Source organism: Copadichromis virginalis, linkage group LG4 (assembly GCF_057382275.1).
Source record: "Copadichromis virginalis isolate Kocher_CV1m ecotype Utaka linkage group LG4, C_Virginalis_male_GT1.1, whole genome shotgun sequence".
NCBI classification, from domain to species: Eukaryota; Metazoa; Chordata; class Actinopteri; order Cichliformes; family Cichlidae; genus Copadichromis; species Copadichromis virginalis.
The window spans coordinates 26,185,589-26,205,082 of record NC_140621.1 but is presented as its reverse complement, the minus strand read 5'-3'; the positions used below and the strand labels follow the sequence as shown (position 1 = coordinate 26,205,082).

Sequence of the window (19,494 nt, the reverse complement as noted above, 5' to 3'; positions counted from 1 at the left end):
ATAAGATGCATAGCTAAAAATAAAAGGTTAAAGGTATATTTAAAATGTTACAGAAAGAGGGAGTCCCGTATAATAATAACCTATACACTCCATAGTGTAGAGTTTTACACATTCACCCAACAAGCAAAAGGTCCCTGTTTCAACCCATCTGATGTTGTGTCAAGAAGGGCCTGACAAATCAGAAATCTGGTGCTACTCGCTGTAATGACCCCTTGCAAATATGGGGGCAGCTGGGCCACCTTTAAAAGTACACAACAAATTCAAGAACAAACAAGCAACTTTAAACCACAAGAATATCCACACCACCTATAACAAACTACACAAGTCGAAAAAAATGACATTTTTTTTGTTCCAAAGAGTCATATGGGGGCTCTTCCCATTGTTTGACTTGCACAGGCCCATTCGCTCCAAAAATCAGTGTCCTCCTGAGTCACACTACTGAGATTACTTCCTAGTCACTAAGCTACTATTAATCAAATAAGTAACATGAGCTTGGTTTTTACTGTAATAGCTTATCAATGATTTAGATCTCCTTCATTACCAAACTGAAGGATTTAATTTTACTAAAATTATTCTTTTTGCTTCTCTCTTTATGAGTTGCCACAGTGCCTGCCTCCAAAACTATGCCAGTAGAATTCAGCTGAGGGGGTGCACTGACCTTTTTGGATGGGCCTGGACCCCTGGGGCCCATAACACCAGGGACTAAAAGTTTTAAGTCATTGAGGAGGTGTGGCTGACCCAGTTCTGGCCCGAGGGCCAGAATCGACCCAGCAGAATGGAAGGTGAAAACAACACACCTAGGAATAAAATCTACCCAGGGCATTATGTAGTTCTAATTACAATTATGTAGTCAATAAGGTTGTTGAATTAACTGAAAGCCACAAATCTACCAGAGTATTATTAATTTCACACCTCCACTTTTACCTGCTTCCATAAAGAAAATGTTTGACAACATGAATCAATCAACAAATCTTAAATTGTAATGACTTTCTTGTCCTAATCATTGCATGAGTGGTGAATGATGCTCCTAATTTAAAAAGTATAACCCAATTGTTTCATTCAAAGTGCAAACATTTTATTTCTTTACCAGAAGGAAAAAACAATTGTTAGAGCCTCATCCTTGTCTACCCAGCTAGCATTAAACTTTGTCTTTCTGCCATGTTCTCCTCTACACCCCTAAAAGCTATCCACTGTACGATGTTTGCTGTAGGCTGAGATATGAATAACAAGTTAGTCTCGATTTCCAGGGAAATTCTTAATTTAAAAAAATCTTTATTACTATAATTAGAATAAAACTCCTTGCCACACACATACTTGAAATTTCATACTAGGCATGAGAAATACATTGGGTGTGGACAGAACCACACGATATAATATTTAAATACATTAGACAGCTTGCATTGTTCAGCTTTGTGAGGCTGCCAGATGTGTGCCATTTAGCCCCAGGGGGATGAGTGATTATGAGGCTCTCTGCAATCTCAAAATGTCTGCTGTGAGAAAACACTATTTAAATTTACAAACGGATGGTAGCAGACAGACAAATAAATATGCAACAACTCAGCAAACTCCACTGTCATGTTATACTAATACAATGCAGAATTATGACTTGCATGAATACATGTAACATGGAACTATTCGCTACTTTTGCTCTCTGCGGGTTTTGAGTCTTTGAACCCGGAGCAGCAAATGGAGTTTCCCGCATGCACTTGACAGCACCGCCGCATCTCCGCGATCTCCTTCTCGCACAGGCTTTCCACGTACTTATTAGCTGCAGGGGGGAGATAGAGTTAGGCAACAGTTCAGGTTCACTTCACCAACATATAATTGCGTCAAAGTGAGCGCTTAAAGCACCTTGTAAACACTTCTGAATTGCACATGCTTGCTTTTGGCACGGATCCTTCTGTGGCATTTCTGAAAGAGAACACGACATTCTTTGTTGTGAGCAAATGCAAAGAGGACTTAACATAAGAAAGAACCCAAGAAATGACTCCCACCTTTATCACTTTTAAGTAGTTGTCATGGACCTAATAATTAGTCTCAAAAAGCTAACTAATGTTAGCTGCTCATGCTAGTCCCCCCTTGCTAAGCAGTGTTTTGAACATGTGACTCTTCAACAGCCAATCACCTCTTAGGAAGTACAGCAGCGTCATCTCGTGGTCAGAAGCCGCAGTGACCGCGTGACAGGGGTCCAAATGATAAAATCCACACACAGATGGCACTAAATTTTTAAAATCAACACTCATATACTAGTTCTCTATATATTTAAAAATCCTCTTACGAGGCAGTGTTTTGATCATGTGAGTCTTCAACAACCAATCACCTCCTAAGATCAATGACTGTAGAAGTATAACCACGCCATCTCGCGGTGAGAAGTCGTAGTGACCCAGTGACAGAGGGAAAATGATGCAATGGCAGCTGTTTGAATATTGTGAAAAGTTGTGTTTTTTTGGTATAGCTTTAAAAAGGTAAACACGTATGTATTCTGCATTAATTTCAAACACAGTGAAATAAACTTTTTTTTTAGGTTAATTTAGAGTGTTTTATAGCTTGTGAAAATCAGTGTCTCAGATATTAGATTATTTTCACAAGTTTGATTAAATTAATGTTATTACAGCATGAATACTGTTAATCTCCTGGGCATGCCACGTGCAATCGCAATTATGGGGGAAGGCTGCTGACTTGGCACTTGTCCAGACAGCGATCAATGACGCTGTTCACAAAGGGAGAAAGGCAGAGAAAGTCATTGGTGAAAAGGAATGGGCTGAGCGTGGTGCCAGTGCATCAAGAGCAAACACTGACTTTTCCTAAATCAGAGATGAACCAGATTTACTTTTTAGTTTTGGAAATCAAAGTCCTAGAGCGTGGAGGAAGAGTGGAGAGGCACAGAATCCAAGGTCTGTGATGTGGTTGGTTCACCATGTTTTATAAAGTGCAATGTCAGTGCAGCTGTCTACCAAGAGCTTATAGAACACTTCATACTTCCACCTGCTGATAAACCTTATTTCCTTTTTCAGCAGGACTTAGATCCTGCCCAGAGTCTCAAAACTACTACCAGATTTGCTGCCTGGGTTATTAATGTGCTTAATTGGCCAGTCAACTTGCCAGAACTGAATCCGGTAGAGTGGGGGTGGGTAATTGCCCAGCCCTGCCACAGAGAGGCTGTGCAGGGTATTGTCAAGCTGAGAAACACCCAACACAAAAATAAACACGAGCTGAAGGTGGCTATTAAAGCAATGGCTTAAATAACTCCTCAGGAGTGCTGCAGGCTGATCGGCTGCATCACGCTGCTCTGCAATCATGCAGCAGTTCACGGTAAAGGAGCCCAGACTAAGTATTGAGTGTACAGATGAACATACTTTTGATAAGTTGGATATTTCTGTATTGTAAATCTTTGTTTCATTAATATAAGACAATATCTCAAATAAGAATTTGAGAAATTGGCTTCTGATTTCCATGAGCTCCAAGTCATAATCTTTAAAATTAGAACAAAATAGAATATGTAATTTTACTTAAAATGAATATAGGAAATTATAAAGGTTACCTTTAATATGAATTCTATCTATATGTTCTAAGTTCTGCATGATTCATTTAAGCTTCATCTGGATTGGACAGACTACTGTAAATTATGTGTTAGTATTCTTAGTATTTTTTTCCTTTGGAAAGATGTTTGATTAAAGGTGGCTTGTTGGTCCATGAAAGAAGTTTATTACAATTCATTTATTAAACTTGTATTGATAAAGATGAGAAAACAAAGACGTCATATTTACAGCCATGTCCTGGTGCTAGTCATACTGCTATGATGAGTAGCTACACTTCTGTAGTGTTACAAGATAGTTTCATTAATAGGAAAAAAGGGCCTATCCAAATATAAATTAGACACAGAATGTCTCATAAAATGTGAACTACATCCTAAAACAACACTGACAAATTAAATGGTAATTACCAAGCACAGCATATTCAGGTCTGTTTCTCTGTGTGAACTAATTCTGGATGATAAGAAGATCGTCTCATAAATATGCACCTCCATCGCCAGAGTAGCAAATGTGAAAGTAAAAAAACAAAAACACCAGAAATAAAAACTGTAAAAAAGATAAACTTCTCGCTGTGTTTCTGATGTGGTCGTCCAACCCCCTCTCCACAGTGGTTGTTTCAAACGCCTAGGTGAAAGCAAAAGAAGATACAAGTTAGGCTGCAGCATGCACAGACAGGTTGCGCATGTGCCTCATTTCTCTCTTCTACCTTTGGTCTTTGCCTTGACAATGAACTGCTTGCTTTTCTTTTCCAGTGTATTGGATGCAGTGCAGGTGTAGGTCCCTGGGAGCAGCGAGGAGGAGGTAACAGTTGCTTCATTCTCCACCCTCTCCTGCATGGGAACGGAAGATTGCCAGCTGTATATTGGGGTGGGGTTTCCTGTTGCAGTGCAGTTTAATATGATCTCACCCCCCAGTATAGAATCCAAAATCTCTGGTTCAGGACTCAGGAATGTCGGGGGAACTAAAGAGAAAGTTACACATATCATTTCTCACTGTATCGAGCATGCAGGAACTTGCTTTAAGAATGAGAAGAGCTTAGTGACTCACAATAAACAGAAGCATTGAGAGGTTCTGAGGAAACAGTGGGAGGTGGCTGTGGTCCCTCTGGCCCAAGCTCCAGCTCTGCAACACACTTATACTGCACTCCGTTCTCAGCTTTAGTTGGTGTGATAACAAGGATAGAGGATACTTGGACAGGTGAGGAAGAGGTGAGATCAGAGAAGGAGTGGTTATAAACCTCAGTCTGCCCTCTGTACCACCTCAGGCTGAGATACTGAACGGGAGCAATATTCTGAACTTCGCAGAGCAGCTGGTACTCTTTCCCTGCCACCATGGGGCCGGTGTGGTTCACCTGTCTGATGGAGACACTGTCTGGAGTTTCTAAATGAATAACACACAGGGTTCAGGTCAATCAAAAAAGGGCTCGGTTGAGAAATCAATCTTAGCAACAGCTTTTAAACAACTCACTGTAGAGCACGAGGTTGAGCTTCTCCTCGCATTGTTTCGGAGCTGTGAAAAACACCCCATAACAGATGGGCTCCTCTATCCAGTCAATGAGACTGTCCACCTTCCACTGGACAGACCGGTCCTCTTGTGTATGTGAAGCACTGATGGCTGACTCCCAGCCCAGGACACGGACAGGGCGTGCAGCCTCGCAGCTGACAGACACTGACTCCCCAAAGCCCACCACGACCCTGGACGGCTTGAGGATTAGGGAGCAGCCTTCACCTGACACTAAGATACACAGCAGTGATATCTCTCACTGTTTTTCTGTCATCATCATCACAATGCATATTCATATTTACATGAAAAAGCCGTAACTACTTGCACATTATGTAACCCTGTTACAACACACTCACAAGTAATCAAGCAGGAATTGTCTAATACTTTCAAAGTTTACAAGTGTGCATTGCTAATAGGGGATTTATAGCTATACTACTAATAAGTCACATGTGCTATGACAGCAGAATTAAACTGACCTACTTACAGGGCGTCACCCACATTATATCTTGGCTGCAACCTAATAAGCATCCAGCATGCAACCACACATCTTATTCTTTAGGGCCTTTCATCACTTGAGTAAATAACAGTCTTGGCATGAAGACAAATATTTTTGTCAGCACAAAACTGGCTGCTCTAATTCTTCGAGCTCGCCTTTAGATTTATTTCACAGAAGTTACTGATCATTCCAACCCGGATTTACTTACTAGCATTTCCATAAGACCAAACGTCATCTACAACCCAAAGAAGTGAAAAGAAACACCTCTGCGACAAAATCTTACCTGAACAAAATGTGCAAAGCAAAAGAATCCATGTGAGAAAGTTGTTTCCCATGTTATTTTCTGCACCGAGCCGTGGATTAACAGACTAGAGAAAGAGAACTCCAACTTGAAAGACCTTGGCAACCCTGCAGGGAATTATGTTGGAACAAAAGTTCCCTCCCAGCTGACTTTGGGGGGCGATGGAGGGGGTGAAAGGGAAAGAGGGAAATGTAACAGGTTGCAGGCCTCTGAAAAACAGCATAACACTTACTGCACTGCAGTAATCTTAGAAGCAAGTATGCAGGATATTAAAAGCCTGCAGAGACATCGAAGTATATGCAGAACTAAAATGCCACTAATATAGGATGAATACATCTGTCTAGTTCCTCCGCCCCCTACCCCTATTTTCCAACATCCAGCTTGAAATCTGAGTAGAATAAAATGTAAACACCAAACTTTCATTCCTTAATTTTTGAGTCATGTGAGTCTCCTAGAACACAGGTGAAAGCATATCAACCTGACCCACATTTTCTCTTTCCTTTCAGTGTCACTCTCTGTGAAGAAACGCTTGCTTTCCCTTCGTCTTGCATGCTTGCCTCCTATTGCTCCTGACCTCCATGCTTTGTGAAATCCCAGCAGGCAGCAGTGCTGGTCTTGTGCAGGATGTAGCTTGTAAGACTCCCAACTGTGACCAGAATGCTACGCAGCCTATCAGCTTTGACCACAACTGCAGTGCAAGGGAGCGAGTAATCGAACGCTTTATGGTGTATTTATGGACAGCACAGCTGGGAATCTCAACTTACACATTGCAGTATGAGCTCAGTTCACTTGCAGCTTTGAATATGCTCTTCCCTCTAAAAGTTCTCTATCGAAACACGTTAATGTTGTGCGTTTGCTCATTTGAAAAATCTTGTTTTTTTTTCTTTAAGTCCATGACTAATTGAGCACTGGTGGCTGTGCCAGGTTGTTAGGGCAACACAGAGCATACAGAAACAGTATTTGAACAGTGACAGAGAAGGAAAAAAACATGGTTTCATAAGAAATATGTTTATATTGGCAACAGTAGTCTGGATCACAAATGATCTTCTTTACATTCACTTTTTAAAGAACTAATTAGTATGGCAGAGTGAACATTGTAAAATGTAGCCAGACTCAAAGACAGAGAGTGAGAAAGAAAACTGGTTTGACTTTGCCTCGTCTCCTGAATTGTTTAATTCAGGATTTACAATCACACACATGTAGTTTCTTAAAAACATGTCACTGGTACAATTAGACAAACTCTGGTAAAATGCAGACTCAGTAAAACAACTGTTGTGTCATGTGAAAAGTTGGCGCAATACTTGATAAACTCTATCAGTCTATTCAGTGCAAAAATTATGAAGCGATCCGAAAGACTTACCAGTGCATACAGAAATCGAATTTTACAAAAAAGGAGAAAGAAATATGAATAATTTATGCATATCCTAAAAATGAATACTTAAAAAAAGTAATTACTACATTGTGCTCTCAAGTAATTCCATAAAAAGTACTTCCAAAGCATTTACATGTTTAGATGAGTAGAAACAAAATGAATATATAAAATGCTGACATAGAATTGCTAATTTTGCTTTAAAAAAATGAGTTTTATGCAAATATTTAATGTACTTCTTGATGAATTGTTATTTTTTTTAAAGACACACAAGAGGTCTACAATTCAGATGAGGCAACAATTGCTGTTAAATAGTACCTAATTATCAAGTCATATGAACAATAAAAACAATATTTTTTAACACAATTACTAGATGAGAAATATAACCCAAAAGCACAACCGCACAAAAAGCTGAGAAATCCACTCTGACCATATATAGCTGTATCAACGTATTACAGCAATTGTGTCCAAAATATATGCTCTGTTTAATTCCTCTGATACGACCTTTGTCTTCATTTGTAGTTTTGCATGGACAGGATATAGTGGCTTCATCGGAGCTTTGCTGCAGCACGAAGCTGATAATCAGCACAGAACAAACCATACAGTATGTGTGAAAGCCATAAAACCAAAATGATGAGCTAGAAAAAGAGCGCCTGTTAGGTGTTAATTCCCCTGAGTCCAACATCAGCTTGATTCATTAAATGAGTTTATGTGCATTCAAGTAACCATCTCGACATCAGCTACAGACTTGTGAAAATGTGCAGGAGAGAGGAAAACATCACATCCATATGCAAAAAGGTTTGAATTATCCTGATTAAAACTGAAACAGGAAGTATTTGTGTAGTAAAGATTTCCAAATAAGGCCAGCAAGCACATCATGCTTCCAAAATAAGACTGTAGTGGGGATGAAATCTAATTATTTATCTGTTGCATTTTTATACACAGACTTGTAAAGGTTACTGCAGTGCATTTAAACACATTTCCTGTATTATATATCTTTGTTAGGGCAGCAATCTTGATTAGTGGAGCTTTAGAGATAGCTGACAAGATAATGCATTTTTAAAGCTACAGCTTTGAGCAGAAGAACACCCACAGAGCATGCAGAGCAGACATGTCCTTTGTCCATTAAGAGACATGTTACAGAATTTTTGGGTCCAAGCACCAAATAAGATCATTAACAAAAATAAAAATAATAGCCATGCAAATCTGAATTTAAAAAAAAGTCTGCCTTATACTGGTCTTGAGGGAGTTCCTGGTTGATAGCCGCCTTTGTTGAAAGAGAACGTTCCATTAGGTGTCACAAAATATGCACCAGCAATGAGGAGCAAAACTCCGACGGCCACACCCACTCCCACCATGACTCCAAAGGTTGTTCGAGACCCTATGGGAGATGGGAAATGTTGTTACATTGTTGCTCTCAACTTATCTGCTCAGACTTTCTGCTCTGTCTGTAATAAACCCCACATCCCAAAATAAAAATGAAAACAAAGAACAAAGCGATTAAAATCCCAGCAGTGGTCCCAGGATGACTACCTAATGGAGAATCACAGCACAAAATATTATAGACAATAAGAACGTATAACGAGATACAAAATGTCATGAAGTAACTAATGAGAACTTACTTGGAGCTTCGCTGATATTGAAATATTTGGTCACATTGCCTTGGTTACTATAGGCTGTGCATGTATAGACCCCTGGAAGCTCAAACGGTAGGGTCAGAATTGGCTCAATCACTTCTTCTTTGTCATGCCATTCTTTTGTGAATTTTGGGAATTCCCAGTGGTATGATGGTGGAGGGTTTCCTTTAGCGTTACAATTTAAAGTCATATTTTCACCAACTGTCATTTCCAGAGTCTCATTTCCAGCCTTGGTGTAGGTTGGTGGGTCTGAGGACATGCATGCAAATAAAATACAGACAAATGTGAAATAAATTAGAAAATAAAATACAAGGAAAATCTTCTGATGTTTGATCAAGATCAACTTAAAAACTCACAGAATACAGTCACTCTATGCGACATTGAGCGCATCATGGCAGGACCTTGTTCTCCTGGCCACAAGTTTAGTTTTGCTTCACACCAGATCTCAGCTCCATCATCATCTCTATGAGCAGTCAGAGTGAGGACAGATGACTTACTGACGGGAGATGGACTGGACTCAATAAATGTCTCAGAATTTAAGATCTTATTTCCTTTGTGCCAAAGCACAGAGAGATTTCTTGCTGGTGCAACATTAACAATGTCACACTGTATGGCAAACTTTTCACCTTCTTTCACTGTAGTTGAATTCTGTCTCAATGACACACTGTCTGGCATTTCTGCAAGTAGAAGAAATAAAATGAATTAATGTCATTCACTGTTCAAATACTAAAACACCTTTTCTGGAAATATATGAGACAGTTAAGGCTACTTACTATAAACAGTGACTGGTAAAATCTCTGTACACTGATCACCATCATGGAGATTTACAAAACACATTGGCTCTAACTCCCACACTGGCACAGAGTCAATTTTAAAGTCAAGAAAAGTGACACCCTTGGTATTGTCCAATCCTCCATATGGAGACTCCCAGCCCATTCCTTCAGTCTGGTTAGATAGTGAAGTGCACTTGGCTGATAAGGCGTCTCCAAATTTCACCACAACTCTAGAGGGACTCATTTGTAATGGACAGGAGGCACTTGCAGGGTTTCCTAGAGAAGAAGAAGAAGACTTAAGTTTATGGCAACATTTACTCTGATGTTCTACTAAGCATTACAGTCCTGTTAGTACTCTGGCCTCGTTCAGAGGACTTAAGACTCCGTGCTGAAAAGATGAGCCATTCAATATCTGAACACAAACACTAAACAACTCTCGCCCAATTAGTATTTGAAAGCCAAGCTACTCCAGGATAGCCAGAAAGATTATTGTATTAAAAAATTATCAATTTCATACTCTTCAGCTCTCCAGATGAAAGTTTATTGAGGACCTTTTTTTTTTTTAAATTTCATAAAGATTTGATATTTTGATTTAAAGACTTCTAATCTCTCCTCCATGCCTGCTTCATGCCCTGGGGGATGGGGCTATGGCTCTCTACATCCTCTAGCACACCATTACATGGGGAAATCTTTTGAATACAAGCGCGCTGATCCACACAGGTGTGCACACGGGTGTCCACTGTTCATAGACATAAACTACACCTTTATTGGCTGCTATTTCCAAGCACATTGTGCGCTGTCGGTCCTACGTGCTGCACAACAACATTCAATATTTAGTATTTACTGCTGTTTACACTTAGCTAGATTAACGTGATGGTGTTGTGTTTAGTATGTTACTCTGTTTTTTTTGCTTGTTTTCTCTTCTTTTTCTCTCAACAGGTGATCCAGGAGATTTTTTTTTCTCTTCTTTCTCTTTTTAAGTGCCCTCTCTCACTGTCCCTCTTCCCTTCTGTTTTTCTTTTCCTTCATCTTTCTTTCTCCCTTTCCTATCCCTCAGTCATGTCTGTCCCGTCTGTAACAACTGAAAATAAAATAAATAATAACAACAAAGGTTGATCAAACGGACCAATACGGCAAGGCCGTGATTATCCATTTCGCAAAGTAAATCCATTGGGTATCCTTGTTGGTCTTCAGACAACAATTCTGACGGCTAAAGAACCAAATGGGACAGGCAAAAAAAAGACTTCTAATCTAAAAGGCATATCCCCCCAAGAAAGGAGATCAGGCAGTATCTAAAGCATAACTGGTACCACAAGTTTGTTGCAGAGTTACTTCATCTTACATCATTATACCTCCAGCCGATAAATGAATCCATTTCAGAAGCAAAATATCCACTGGAAACTTTATTCAAGTAATTTAAAGTATTGTCTGGGATCAGTATCAGAGACTAAGATTTAACCAGCCTTACTCAGTGACATGACTCATATTTCTCTTGCAAAGAAGTTGATGTCTGATAATAATTCATTGCTTTGTTATGGAAACTGCAAATTTTCCTCCTTGTTCCTTAAAGAAATCTCCTCATAAAATTAGCAAGAAATCTGCCCCTTCTGTAAAGAAACAGATCTCTGAGAAAAGCTGGTCTGTCTAGTAGCGCCATAAATCATGTTTCAAAGTTGTTGTTTTTTTCTGGGTTCACACAAGATAATGAAATATGGAGATGCAAGTTTATGTAGACACATAGAGTACAATTTCTATTCATATCTATTTTTGCTTCACTGAATGTAACCCCCCTCCCTACTTTTGTTTCTGGTAGCACTTTCTTTTCATTTTGTTGGTGGTGACGGGGGTCGGACTTGATTGGATTTGAGGGGTTCTAACTTTTTTTTTGTTGTTTAGTTTACAGTGGTTGATACAAATGTTACTATAGTTCTTCTTGGTCATTTAGTTTCTCTTTCATACATTTCCAGGAATAACAGCTCAGACACTGACCTGATAAAATACACAAACTTGGGTCAATGATTTACAAGCTGTGTTTAGTCGAGAAGATCTAACAACACAGAGATTAAAACTGAAATTCACGATTATAAGAAACAAATACAAACCCGGTCACGGACAGTAGGACAGCATGTTTATACAGTCCACGAACAGAGCTGATATGTATCAAACAATGGGCGTAGGCTTTCTCCCGAAGATGAGCTCGAAGCTGCAGCGATCAATTCATAAAGACACAATATGGTAGCTTTATGTAACAAAGAAAGAAAACAAGCTCACCTGTACACGCGATTAATAAACCGAAGAAGAAGAAGGACCACACCATGGTTTCAGCAAACAGGGAAACACGCTCACAAAGAAAAGAAAAATAAATTAGATCCGGCTGAATAAACTTAGTCAAGCACCCGTGTCCCTCCTCCTGCTGCTCCTGTACCCACAAGCTGTGACCAAACCCTAAACCTGTAAAGGAAAAAAAAAAATCCGAAACCAAAAGTAGTCAGGCAGCAACTATCCCGACAGTCACACGATTACCTCACCAAGCGTCCCGTCTTCTGCTCGCTCTGAAGCGACATTGTGAGTTAAAGGAACAGTTCGAAGTTATTGTTCAACCTCTTACTTAATAAATTAAACATTTGATTTACTTTTGAAGAAAACCTTCAAAAGTCTGCAGTATAGAAACTAGTTTCATTTAACCTTAGCTCAACCTTTAGTTTCAGCTAATTACTCAATTAAACCCCCCTCCTCCAAGACTTCAGCATTTAATCGTCAATTTTAAAGCATGTAAATGATAAATGTGTATGCAGTTTTTATACAACCAAGTCGCAAGGCTTAAAACTTCGTCTTTTCATACTGGGTAGAAATGTCTAATAGCAATATTCCCGACTGCACTTGAAGGCGTCCATACCTGTAAACCTGTTGGATTCTCCCACAGCACCCTCCCGAGGACAGACTCCAACAAAACACCGAAAATTCAGGTGCCGTTGTTTCATGTGCGCCAAATGTTCCCGAAATAAGCAAACAGTTTATGCCTTTTATAGAGATATCAAATCTGTGTGCAGGACAGAGCAGAGTTTTTCCATATGCCTTGTATCTGTGCAGCAGGCTGAGACAAAACTATATTGTGCTCCTACTGATTTAAATACAATGGTATGCTTATATGGTTAGGTTACTGAGTTTGTATCTAAGCCTACAATTTTCCTTTCGATTTTAATTTTGCTCATAACAACAACCAAAGAAAACAGCTATTATGAATTACTGGCAAAGAGGTTTACAACCTTGTATATTTTATGTTCCTTTATTACACTAATAACTGCTGTTTACATGCATATGAATAGCAACAAGATGTTTAATAAGAAAATACACTTTTGCCTAAGTGACAAATATTTACAGCACATACAAACAAATACAAATATGTTATAAAGTTCTCCTCAGCCTTCACACAAAGAACTTGAACTCCATTAACCCTTCAATAATTCGGATTATTAACACATCAGTGTGCGGTTTATTTTCAACAATAAGTTATTCAGGCTTTACTGTTTCTCATAAATAAATATAAACTTTTGGATTTACATCAAATATTAAACTGAATATACAGAGACATTCAATACGACATATATGGAAGACTGAAGTTAAATAATAAAACTGCGGTGCGCACTGCTGGCAGGACAGGTGATAAGGAAAGGCAGTTTATAAATGCTTTGCATTTCCCGTGAGTTTAACAGTGCCGTAATTTATTATTGTATTTTTTTCTGTAGCGATTCAGAGGTGCACATGCTGGTCTGTTCTGGATTTGCTGCACAATCCAATCATGCTTGAGGTTCAGGGCTGCATATTCTCTTTCAGGATTTTCTGTTAGAGAGCAGAATTCATTGTTCAGTAAATTGTAAGTTGTGCACGTCTTTAAGCAGCAAAGCAGCCCCAGATTATTACACTACCACCACCATGTTTGACTGGTGCTATGATGTCCTTTAAATGGACTGCTGCGATGGATGTAACGGGACGCAAGTTCAACTTTTGTCTAGCTAGTCCACAGAAGACGGGCCATCTGAGCCTTTGTGTTCTTTTTGGTCAGCAGTGATTTTTAAACTTGGAACTTTCCAATGAAGCTATTTTTTGCCCACTCTTTTTCTTATTATTGAATCATGAACTCTGACCTCAACTGAGACAAGTGAGACCTGCAGTTCTTTAGATGCTTCTCTGGGTTATTTTATGACCTCTGGATGAGATTTTGATGTTGATGCACTCTTGGAGTAATTTTGGTAGGTTCAACAATTTCTGGGAAGGTTCGCCACTATTCCAAGTTTTCTCCATTTGTGGCTCTCTCTGTGGTTGACTGGATCCCATACCATCATATATACCATAATTTAAAAATAGCATTTTTCATTTACTCAGGTTATCTTTGTCTAATGTTAACATTTATTTTATGATCTGAAACATTCAAGTGTAACAAAAGTACAAAAAGCTAAGAATTCAAGAAAAGGGTAAATACCTTTTCACTACACTGTATTTAACAAAAACTAAATCAAAATGGATAAGCAAATTAGTGAAAACAACGGAAAAAAAGCCATGTGATTCAATGGGTAGAACCACCTTCAGTAGCAACAAGACCAGTTCACTCAAATAACCATCCTGACATCAGCTACAGACATGCAAATACAATGGAAAACTTTGCCTAAAACTGAAACAGAAAATAACTGCGTGGAAAAGGTGTCCAAAAAAAGTCCAGGAAGCAGTGAGTCATGCCTCCATAATAAGCCTGACACATTTTCTGTACCACAAATATGTGTTAGGGCAGCAGTCTTGATTAGTGGAGCTTTAGAGATAGCTGACAAGATAATGCATTTTTTTTTTTTTTTTGCCTGTCCCGTTTGGCTCTTTTGCCCTCAGAATTGTTGTCTAAAGGCAAAGAAAGATGCCCAATGGATTTACTTTACCAAACTGACCATCCCAGCCTTGCCGTAATGGTCCATTTGATTCACCTTTTATTGTTTATTTTATTTTCACTTACTGAATACGGGACAGACTTGACTGGGGGAAAGAAGGGGAGAAAGAAAGAGGGAAAGAGAAACAGCTGAGAAGAGGGACGGGGGAGAAGGGCAAAAGACAAAAACCAACAGAACGGGCAGAGAAAAAAAAATGCATATATCAATCACCTGGGTCACCTGCTGAGAAAGAAAAAAGAAAGCAAGCAGAAGAGAACAAGAGTAATAGAATAAACAACATCACAATGATATATGGGAATATGACAGTAAATACTAAATGTTAAACATTATTGTGCAGCACATAAGATCAACAGAACACAGTGTGCTTTGAGGTAGGAGCCAAAAAGGGTGTAGTTTGTGGGTGTGATCACCCGTGTGTACACCTGTGAGCATGGACGCGCTTGTTTTTTGTTTTTTAAAAGGTTCCTTCATGTAATAATCTGCTAGAGGGTGTGGGGGGGCCACAGCCCCGTCCTCCAGGGCATGAAGCAGGTGTGGAGGAGATCAAAACTCCAGACATCCAGAGGCCCCCAGAACACAAGAGACCAAGGAAGACCAACAGAGGGGCAGCTGCGCCACTGTCCCGGAAAGAGCTGAGGAGAGTCCCAGATGAGGGCTCACTCAGCAGCCGCGGAGCAGAAGCCAGGGGGAGTTGCAGTGACGCGCCCGTGAGCTCCGCCGGCAGCCAGCTGCGCCTGAGTGACCGAGCCCCAGGCCGAGAGGCCGGGGGCACCCCACCTCCGAAGTGGCCCGAGCGAGCCCCAGGCTCCAGGCCCCGATAAGCGGCCGCCAAGGAGTGAGCTGGTGTGTACCTGGACGCCCATCCCCGGACACAAAGAACCACCAACGCACCGATATCTGAGGGGGTCCGCCACTGGCAGGGGAAGTGGTGGTAGGGGGAGATAGGCCTCCAAACCTTGGAGGGCCTGAGATGTCCCCAGAGAGGTGGCGCCTGACACCCAATCTGACATATAGACACAGACATACAGGCACACACAGATACAAACATCCATTCCCACCCTCATGCTCTCATATGCACTTACTCCACACTCAACCAACGTGGAGACAGACATAAAGAGACGCTGTACACACGATCACACTCCCCAAGCGTACTCTACAAACCGGGTCTAGGTGCCCCCGCCCCTGGAGGGGGAAACTGCACCCAGACCCAGGTGGTGTTTCCCTTTTCCCTGCGGTGGGGGGAGGCAGACCGCCCCGACTCCGCAGCAGCAGGAAGGCTCCATACTCCAGACCGCAGTTGGACGGCCAACTCCTCCTCCTAGCCCCCCTGCTCCAGCAGGTCGCAGAGAATGGGGGTGAGAGAAGACTCCAAACCTCCCTCCACCCGCTCATTGTAGTGTTGATGCATGTGTGTTTTAAGGTGCATTTTTAAAGCTACAGCTTTGAACAGAAGAACACCCACAGAGCACGCAGAGCAGACATGTCCGTCGGCCATCAACAGACATGTTACAGATGTTTTCTCCAAACACCAAATAAAATAATTAGAAATAATAATAATAGCAGAGATGTGCATTTTTATAAGAAGATAAAGGTTTACCTTATACTCATCCTGAGGGAGTTCCTGGTTGATAGCCACAATTGTGGAAAGAGATTGTGCCATTGGGTGTCACATAATATGCAACAGCAATGAGGAGCAAAACTCCAATGGCCACACCTATTGCCAGCATGACTCCAAAGGTTGTTCGAGCCCCTGTGGGAGATGGGAAATGTGTTAACATTGTCGCTCTCAGCTCATCTTCTCAGTCTTTCTGCTCTGTCTGTAATAAACTATCTTGTGTGGACTGAATCTGGGTGTTGTGTGCTCTGTGGTTGCCATCACTCCTTTGGGCCAAAGGTGCTACTGTGTAACGGGTACAATGAGGAGGAGAGAGAAGAAGTGAAGTGAGTGTGATGTAAACAGTTTGATGGACATTAAAGTGTGCCTAAAAACGAGCCATTGTCTCCAGTGTTATATACAAACACAACAAACTACACATCCCTAAAACAAACACCAAAACAATTAAAATCCCAGCACTGGTCCCATGACGACTACTCAATGGAGAATCACAGCACAAAATATTATGACAATAAAAAAAGTATAACGAAATAAGAAATGTTATGAATGTATCAGAATACAGAGATGAACAGAGAAAAACTTCAAGAAATGAAAATACAATTACAAGTGATGAAAACTCACTGAGTACAGTCACACTATGTGACTTTGAGCGCATCATGGCAGGACCTTGTTCTCCTGGCCACAAGTTTAGTTTTGCTTCACACCAGATCTCAGCTCCATCATCATCTCCATGAGCAGTCAGAGTGAGGACAGATGACTTACTCACGGGAGATGGACTGGAGTCATCAAATGTCTCAGAATTTAAGATCTTATTTCCTTTGTGCCAAAGCATAGAGAGATTTCTTGCTGGTGCAACATTAACAATGTCACACTGTATGGCAAACTGTTCACCTTCTTTCACTGTAGTTGAATTTTGTCTCAATGACACACTGTCTGGCATTTCTGCAAGTAGAAGAAATAAAATGAATTAATGTCATTCACTGTTCTAATATTAAAACACCTTTCTAGGAAATATATGAGAAAGTTAAGGCTACTTACTATAAACAGTGACTGGTAACAGTTTTACACACTGATCACCATCATGGAGATTTACAAAACACATTGGCTCTAACTCCCACACTGGCACAGAGTCAATTGAAAAGAGAAGAGAAGTGACACCCTGGGTAAGGTCCAATCCTCCATATGGAGACTCCCAGCCCATTCCATCAATCTGGTCAGATAGTGAGGTGCAGTTGGCTGAAAAGGAGCCTTCAAGTCTCACCACAACTCTAGGGGGACTAATTTGTAATGGACAGGAGGCACTTGCAGGGTTTCCTAGAGAAGAAGTAGACTTAAGTTTGGCATATGGCACAAACAGCGATGCATACATGGCTGGTACTCAGTTCAGGGGACTGAAGAATCTCCACTTAAAGGATGAGCCACTCAATATTTTAAAACAAAAAACTGATATTTCAACACCTTTTCCCAAATCACAACATACCCAACACTACTTTCTTTCCTCTCACTTGACTTTGTGCATTAACACTTGAACCTGTTGTCATTCTAGTAAAAAAAAATCATTAGACAACTAAAACTACAGTCATCCTCTTTAACGCCCCAGACAGAAAGTTTTAAAGGAGTCTTTTTTCATTTTCATGAAAACAGAATATGTTGGTTTTAAAAACCTCTTAAAAAGCCACTAAGCATCAAACTACACTGGAATACTAGATTTTCCTTAGGACTGTGGATCAGACAGTATCTACAGCATAACAGGTGCCACAAACAGAGGCTATTTTTTTTTTTTTACACCAAAATACATCAATTTTAGAAGCTTAAAACTATCTACTCATGACATCAGAAATATGCCCAATCTAATGAACAACATTACATGAATTAGATGAACAATAATGAAAGCTGGTCTAATTAGTATAGCCCCATAAATCAAGTTTTAAGATGCTTTGTGGGACCATGCTTTGTTTCTCCTGTAGATGATAATGTGGTTTATAGGAAGGAGAAAAAAAGCCGTTTAGTAGAAAAGAAAATATTTTATGAACAGAAGATTCTTGTTTGTCACTTGGTAACTCTGTCATACCTTTCAAGGAATTACAAGTTTAACAGGTTTCACAAGTATGCTGTATCATTTACAAGTTTCGCTTAACCTACAGAATCACACGAAAACTGAAACTAAACCCATCAAGCGAAATAAAGCAAATATCAAATATAAAAATATAAGGTCATAGACAGTATGGCAGTATTTTTATATGGTACATTAACAGAGCTGATATGAATTATAAATTAACGGAGACATAATATTGTAACTTTATATCACAAAGAAACAAACACGATAGATAACAAACTCACCTGTACACGTGATTAAGAAGCCAAAGAAGAAGAAGAACCACATCATGATTTCAGCATAGAGGACAACACGCTCTCAAAGAAATGACAAATAAATTAGACCTGGCTGAATACAGCTAGTCACACACCTGTGTCGCCCCTGCTGCTCTGCCCACAAGCTGTGACCAAAACTGAAACCAAAATTGAAGGTAGTAACACAGTATATTTTTTTTAATGTTTATTTTTTTATGATGTATAAAATGATATGACTAAAATCTTTTTATTTTATTTAGTTGGTTAGTTATTTAGGAAAGAGCAAAACAAAAAAGGGAGAAAAGGTGGAGAGAAGATAACTGAGATGACATCACACCTGTGAATGCTTCACATACTCTATGCTAAACCGGTACTGAACCCAGTATGTAGAGCATGAGCATATTTTCAAAATAAAATCAAGATTTTTTGGAATCTTTTGGAACATTTTTCCTTAGTTTTACATTGTATGCACCAATGTAAATGGGACATATACCAGCCCACCATTTGAACTTAGTTATATATATTTATATTCAAGAGACCCCATTGATTCGTTTAGACAACATGGAATTTTCACTGTTACCGTTTCTTGTAAAATGCTTGTTTATTTTAATGATCTCACCATCCTTATAATTATCTGTATGTATACATTTGGACTGCTTTAAAATATAACTCATATATTACATGTAAGGGATAATTAAAACAAATCATTGTATTCTATTTTGAAATGATCATTTAAACACATTTTATAGTCTTCTTTTACATGAAAAGTCTCGTTACCCAACATGTTTGGGATCCACATATCAAAATATATACGGTATAAAAAATGTGATACATGGATTATATAAATACACTAAAGAATATTCTCAGTTTTATGTTTAAAGCAGCCACAATTAACCATGTGATCCACAACAGGTTAGCAGAGGAAGACTTCAAAAAGGATTTGATAGTGCATCCACCATCAAAACACATAAAATATCAGCTTAT

The 19,494-nt window shown here is 39.7% G+C and overlaps 4 protein-coding genes across 6 annotated transcripts; all 4 read right to left on the bottom strand.

Moving 5' to 3' along the window:
- Nucleotides 1-359: 359 nt before the first annotated feature.
- cmc4 (C-x(9)-C motif containing 4 homolog (S. cerevisiae)) lies at nucleotides 360-2,296 on the bottom strand. Its single transcript, XM_085454531.1, has 3 exons — nucleotides 2,126-2,296; nucleotides 1,852-1,911; nucleotides 360-1,768 (listed from the first exon to the last, which is right to left on the bottom strand). The coding sequence occupies exons 1-3, from the start codon at nucleotides 2,241-2,243 to the stop codon at nucleotides 1,632-1,634; spliced, it is 315 nt and encodes a 104-aa protein (XP_085310657.1). The 5' UTR covers nucleotides 2,244-2,296; the 3' UTR covers nucleotides 360-1,631.
- A 1,386-nt stretch (nucleotides 2,297-3,682) lies between these two features.
- On the bottom strand, nucleotides 3,683-6,748 carry LOC146711627 (vascular cell adhesion protein 1-like). The gene is made up of 5 exons (XM_085454527.1): nucleotides 5,816-6,748; nucleotides 5,001-5,267; nucleotides 4,581-4,913; nucleotides 4,240-4,494; nucleotides 3,683-4,157 (listed from the first exon to the last, which is right to left on the bottom strand). The coding sequence occupies exons 1-5, from the start codon at nucleotides 5,865-5,867 to the stop codon at nucleotides 4,150-4,152; spliced, it is 915 nt and encodes a 304-aa protein (XP_085310653.1). The 5' UTR covers nucleotides 5,868-6,748; the 3' UTR covers nucleotides 3,683-4,149.
- A 77-nt stretch (nucleotides 6,749-6,825) lies between these two features.
- LOC146711626 (cell adhesion molecule 3-like) lies at nucleotides 6,826-12,614 on the bottom strand. Its single transcript, XM_085454525.1, has 5 exons — nucleotides 11,884-12,614; nucleotides 9,613-9,888; nucleotides 9,196-9,516; nucleotides 8,825-9,088; nucleotides 6,826-8,583 (listed from the first exon to the last, which is right to left on the bottom strand). Exons 1-5 carry the CDS (start codon nucleotides 11,927-11,929, stop codon nucleotides 8,432-8,434), a joined length of 1,059 nt encoding a protein of 352 aa, XP_085310651.1. The 5' UTR covers nucleotides 11,930-12,614; the 3' UTR covers nucleotides 6,826-8,431.
- A 317-nt stretch (nucleotides 12,615-12,931) lies between these two features.
- LOC146711625 (intercellular adhesion molecule 1-like) lies at nucleotides 12,932-18,559 on the bottom strand. 3 transcript variants are annotated; one of them, XM_085454530.1, is made up of 5 exons: nucleotides 18,502-18,559; nucleotides 17,200-17,475; nucleotides 16,783-17,103; nucleotides 16,144-16,296; nucleotides 12,932-14,765 (listed from the first exon to the last, which is right to left on the bottom strand). In XM_085454530.1, exons 1-4 carry the CDS (start codon nucleotides 18,545-18,547, stop codon nucleotides 16,151-16,153), a joined length of 789 nt encoding a protein of 262 aa, XP_085310656.1. In that variant the 5' UTR covers nucleotides 18,548-18,559; the 3' UTR covers nucleotides 12,932-14,765; nucleotides 16,144-16,150. The 3 variants fall into 3 exon arrangements, with proteins under 3 accessions (XP_085310656.1, XP_085310654.1, XP_085310655.1); XM_085454528.1 differs by lacking the exon at nucleotides 18,502-18,559 and having other exon boundaries at nucleotides 17,200-17,750; XM_085454529.1 differs by lacking the exon at nucleotides 18,502-18,559 and having other exon boundaries at nucleotides 12,932-13,452; nucleotides 17,200-17,749.
- Between the last annotated feature and the right edge of the window lie 935 nt (nucleotides 18,560-19,494).

Bases quoted from the DNA above. Each gene is read 5' to 3' on its own strand.
- LOC146711627 (XM_085454527.1), bottom strand. From the start codon at position 5,867: ATGGGAAACAACTTTCTCACATGGATTCTTTTGCTTTGCACATTTTGT. The intron at 5,268-5,815 runs GTAAGATTTTGT...TGTGTATCTTAG, and splicing joins GCTTTGCACATTTTGTTCAG to TGTCAGGTGAAGGCTGCTCC. The intron at 4,914-5,000 runs GTGAGTTGTTTA...TTATTCATTTAG, and splicing joins GCTCAACCTCGTGCTCTACA to AAACTCCAGACAGTGTCTCC.
- LOC146711625 (XM_085454528.1), bottom strand. From the start codon at position 17,530: ATGTATGCATCGCTGTTTGTGCCATATGCCAAACTTAAGTCTACTTCT. The intron at 17,104-17,199 runs GTAAGTAGCCTT...TTCTACTTGCAG, and splicing joins GTTACCAGTCACTGTTTATA to AAATGCCAGACAGTGTGTCA. The intron at 16,297-16,782 runs GTGAGTTTTCAT...CATCTCCCACAG, and splicing joins ACATAGTGTGACTGTACTCA to GGGCTCGAACAACCTTTGGA.
- LOC146711626 (XM_085454525.1), bottom strand. From the start codon at position 11,929: ATGGTGTGGTCCTTCTTCTTCTTCGGTTTATTAATCGCGTGTACAG. The intron at 9,889-11,883 runs GTGAGCTTGTTT...CTTCTTCTCTAG, and splicing joins TTTATTAATCGCGTGTACAG to GAAACCCTGCAAGTGCCTCC. The intron at 9,517-9,612 runs GTAAGTAGCCTT...TTCTACTTGCAG, and splicing joins TTTACCAGTCACTGTTTATA to AAATGCCAGACAGTGTGTCA.
- cmc4 (XM_085454531.1), bottom strand. From the start codon at position 2,243: ATGAGTGTTGATTTTAAAAATTTAGTGCCATCTGTGTGTGGATTTTAT. The intron at 1,912-2,125 runs GTGATTGGCTGT...GTTCTCTTTCAG, and splicing joins GCTGCTGTACTTCCTAAGAG to AAATGCCACAGAAGGATCCG. The intron at 1,769-1,851 runs GTGCTTTAAGCG...TCCCCCCTGCAG, and splicing joins AATTCAGAAGTGTTTACAAG to CTAATAAGTACGTGGAAAGC.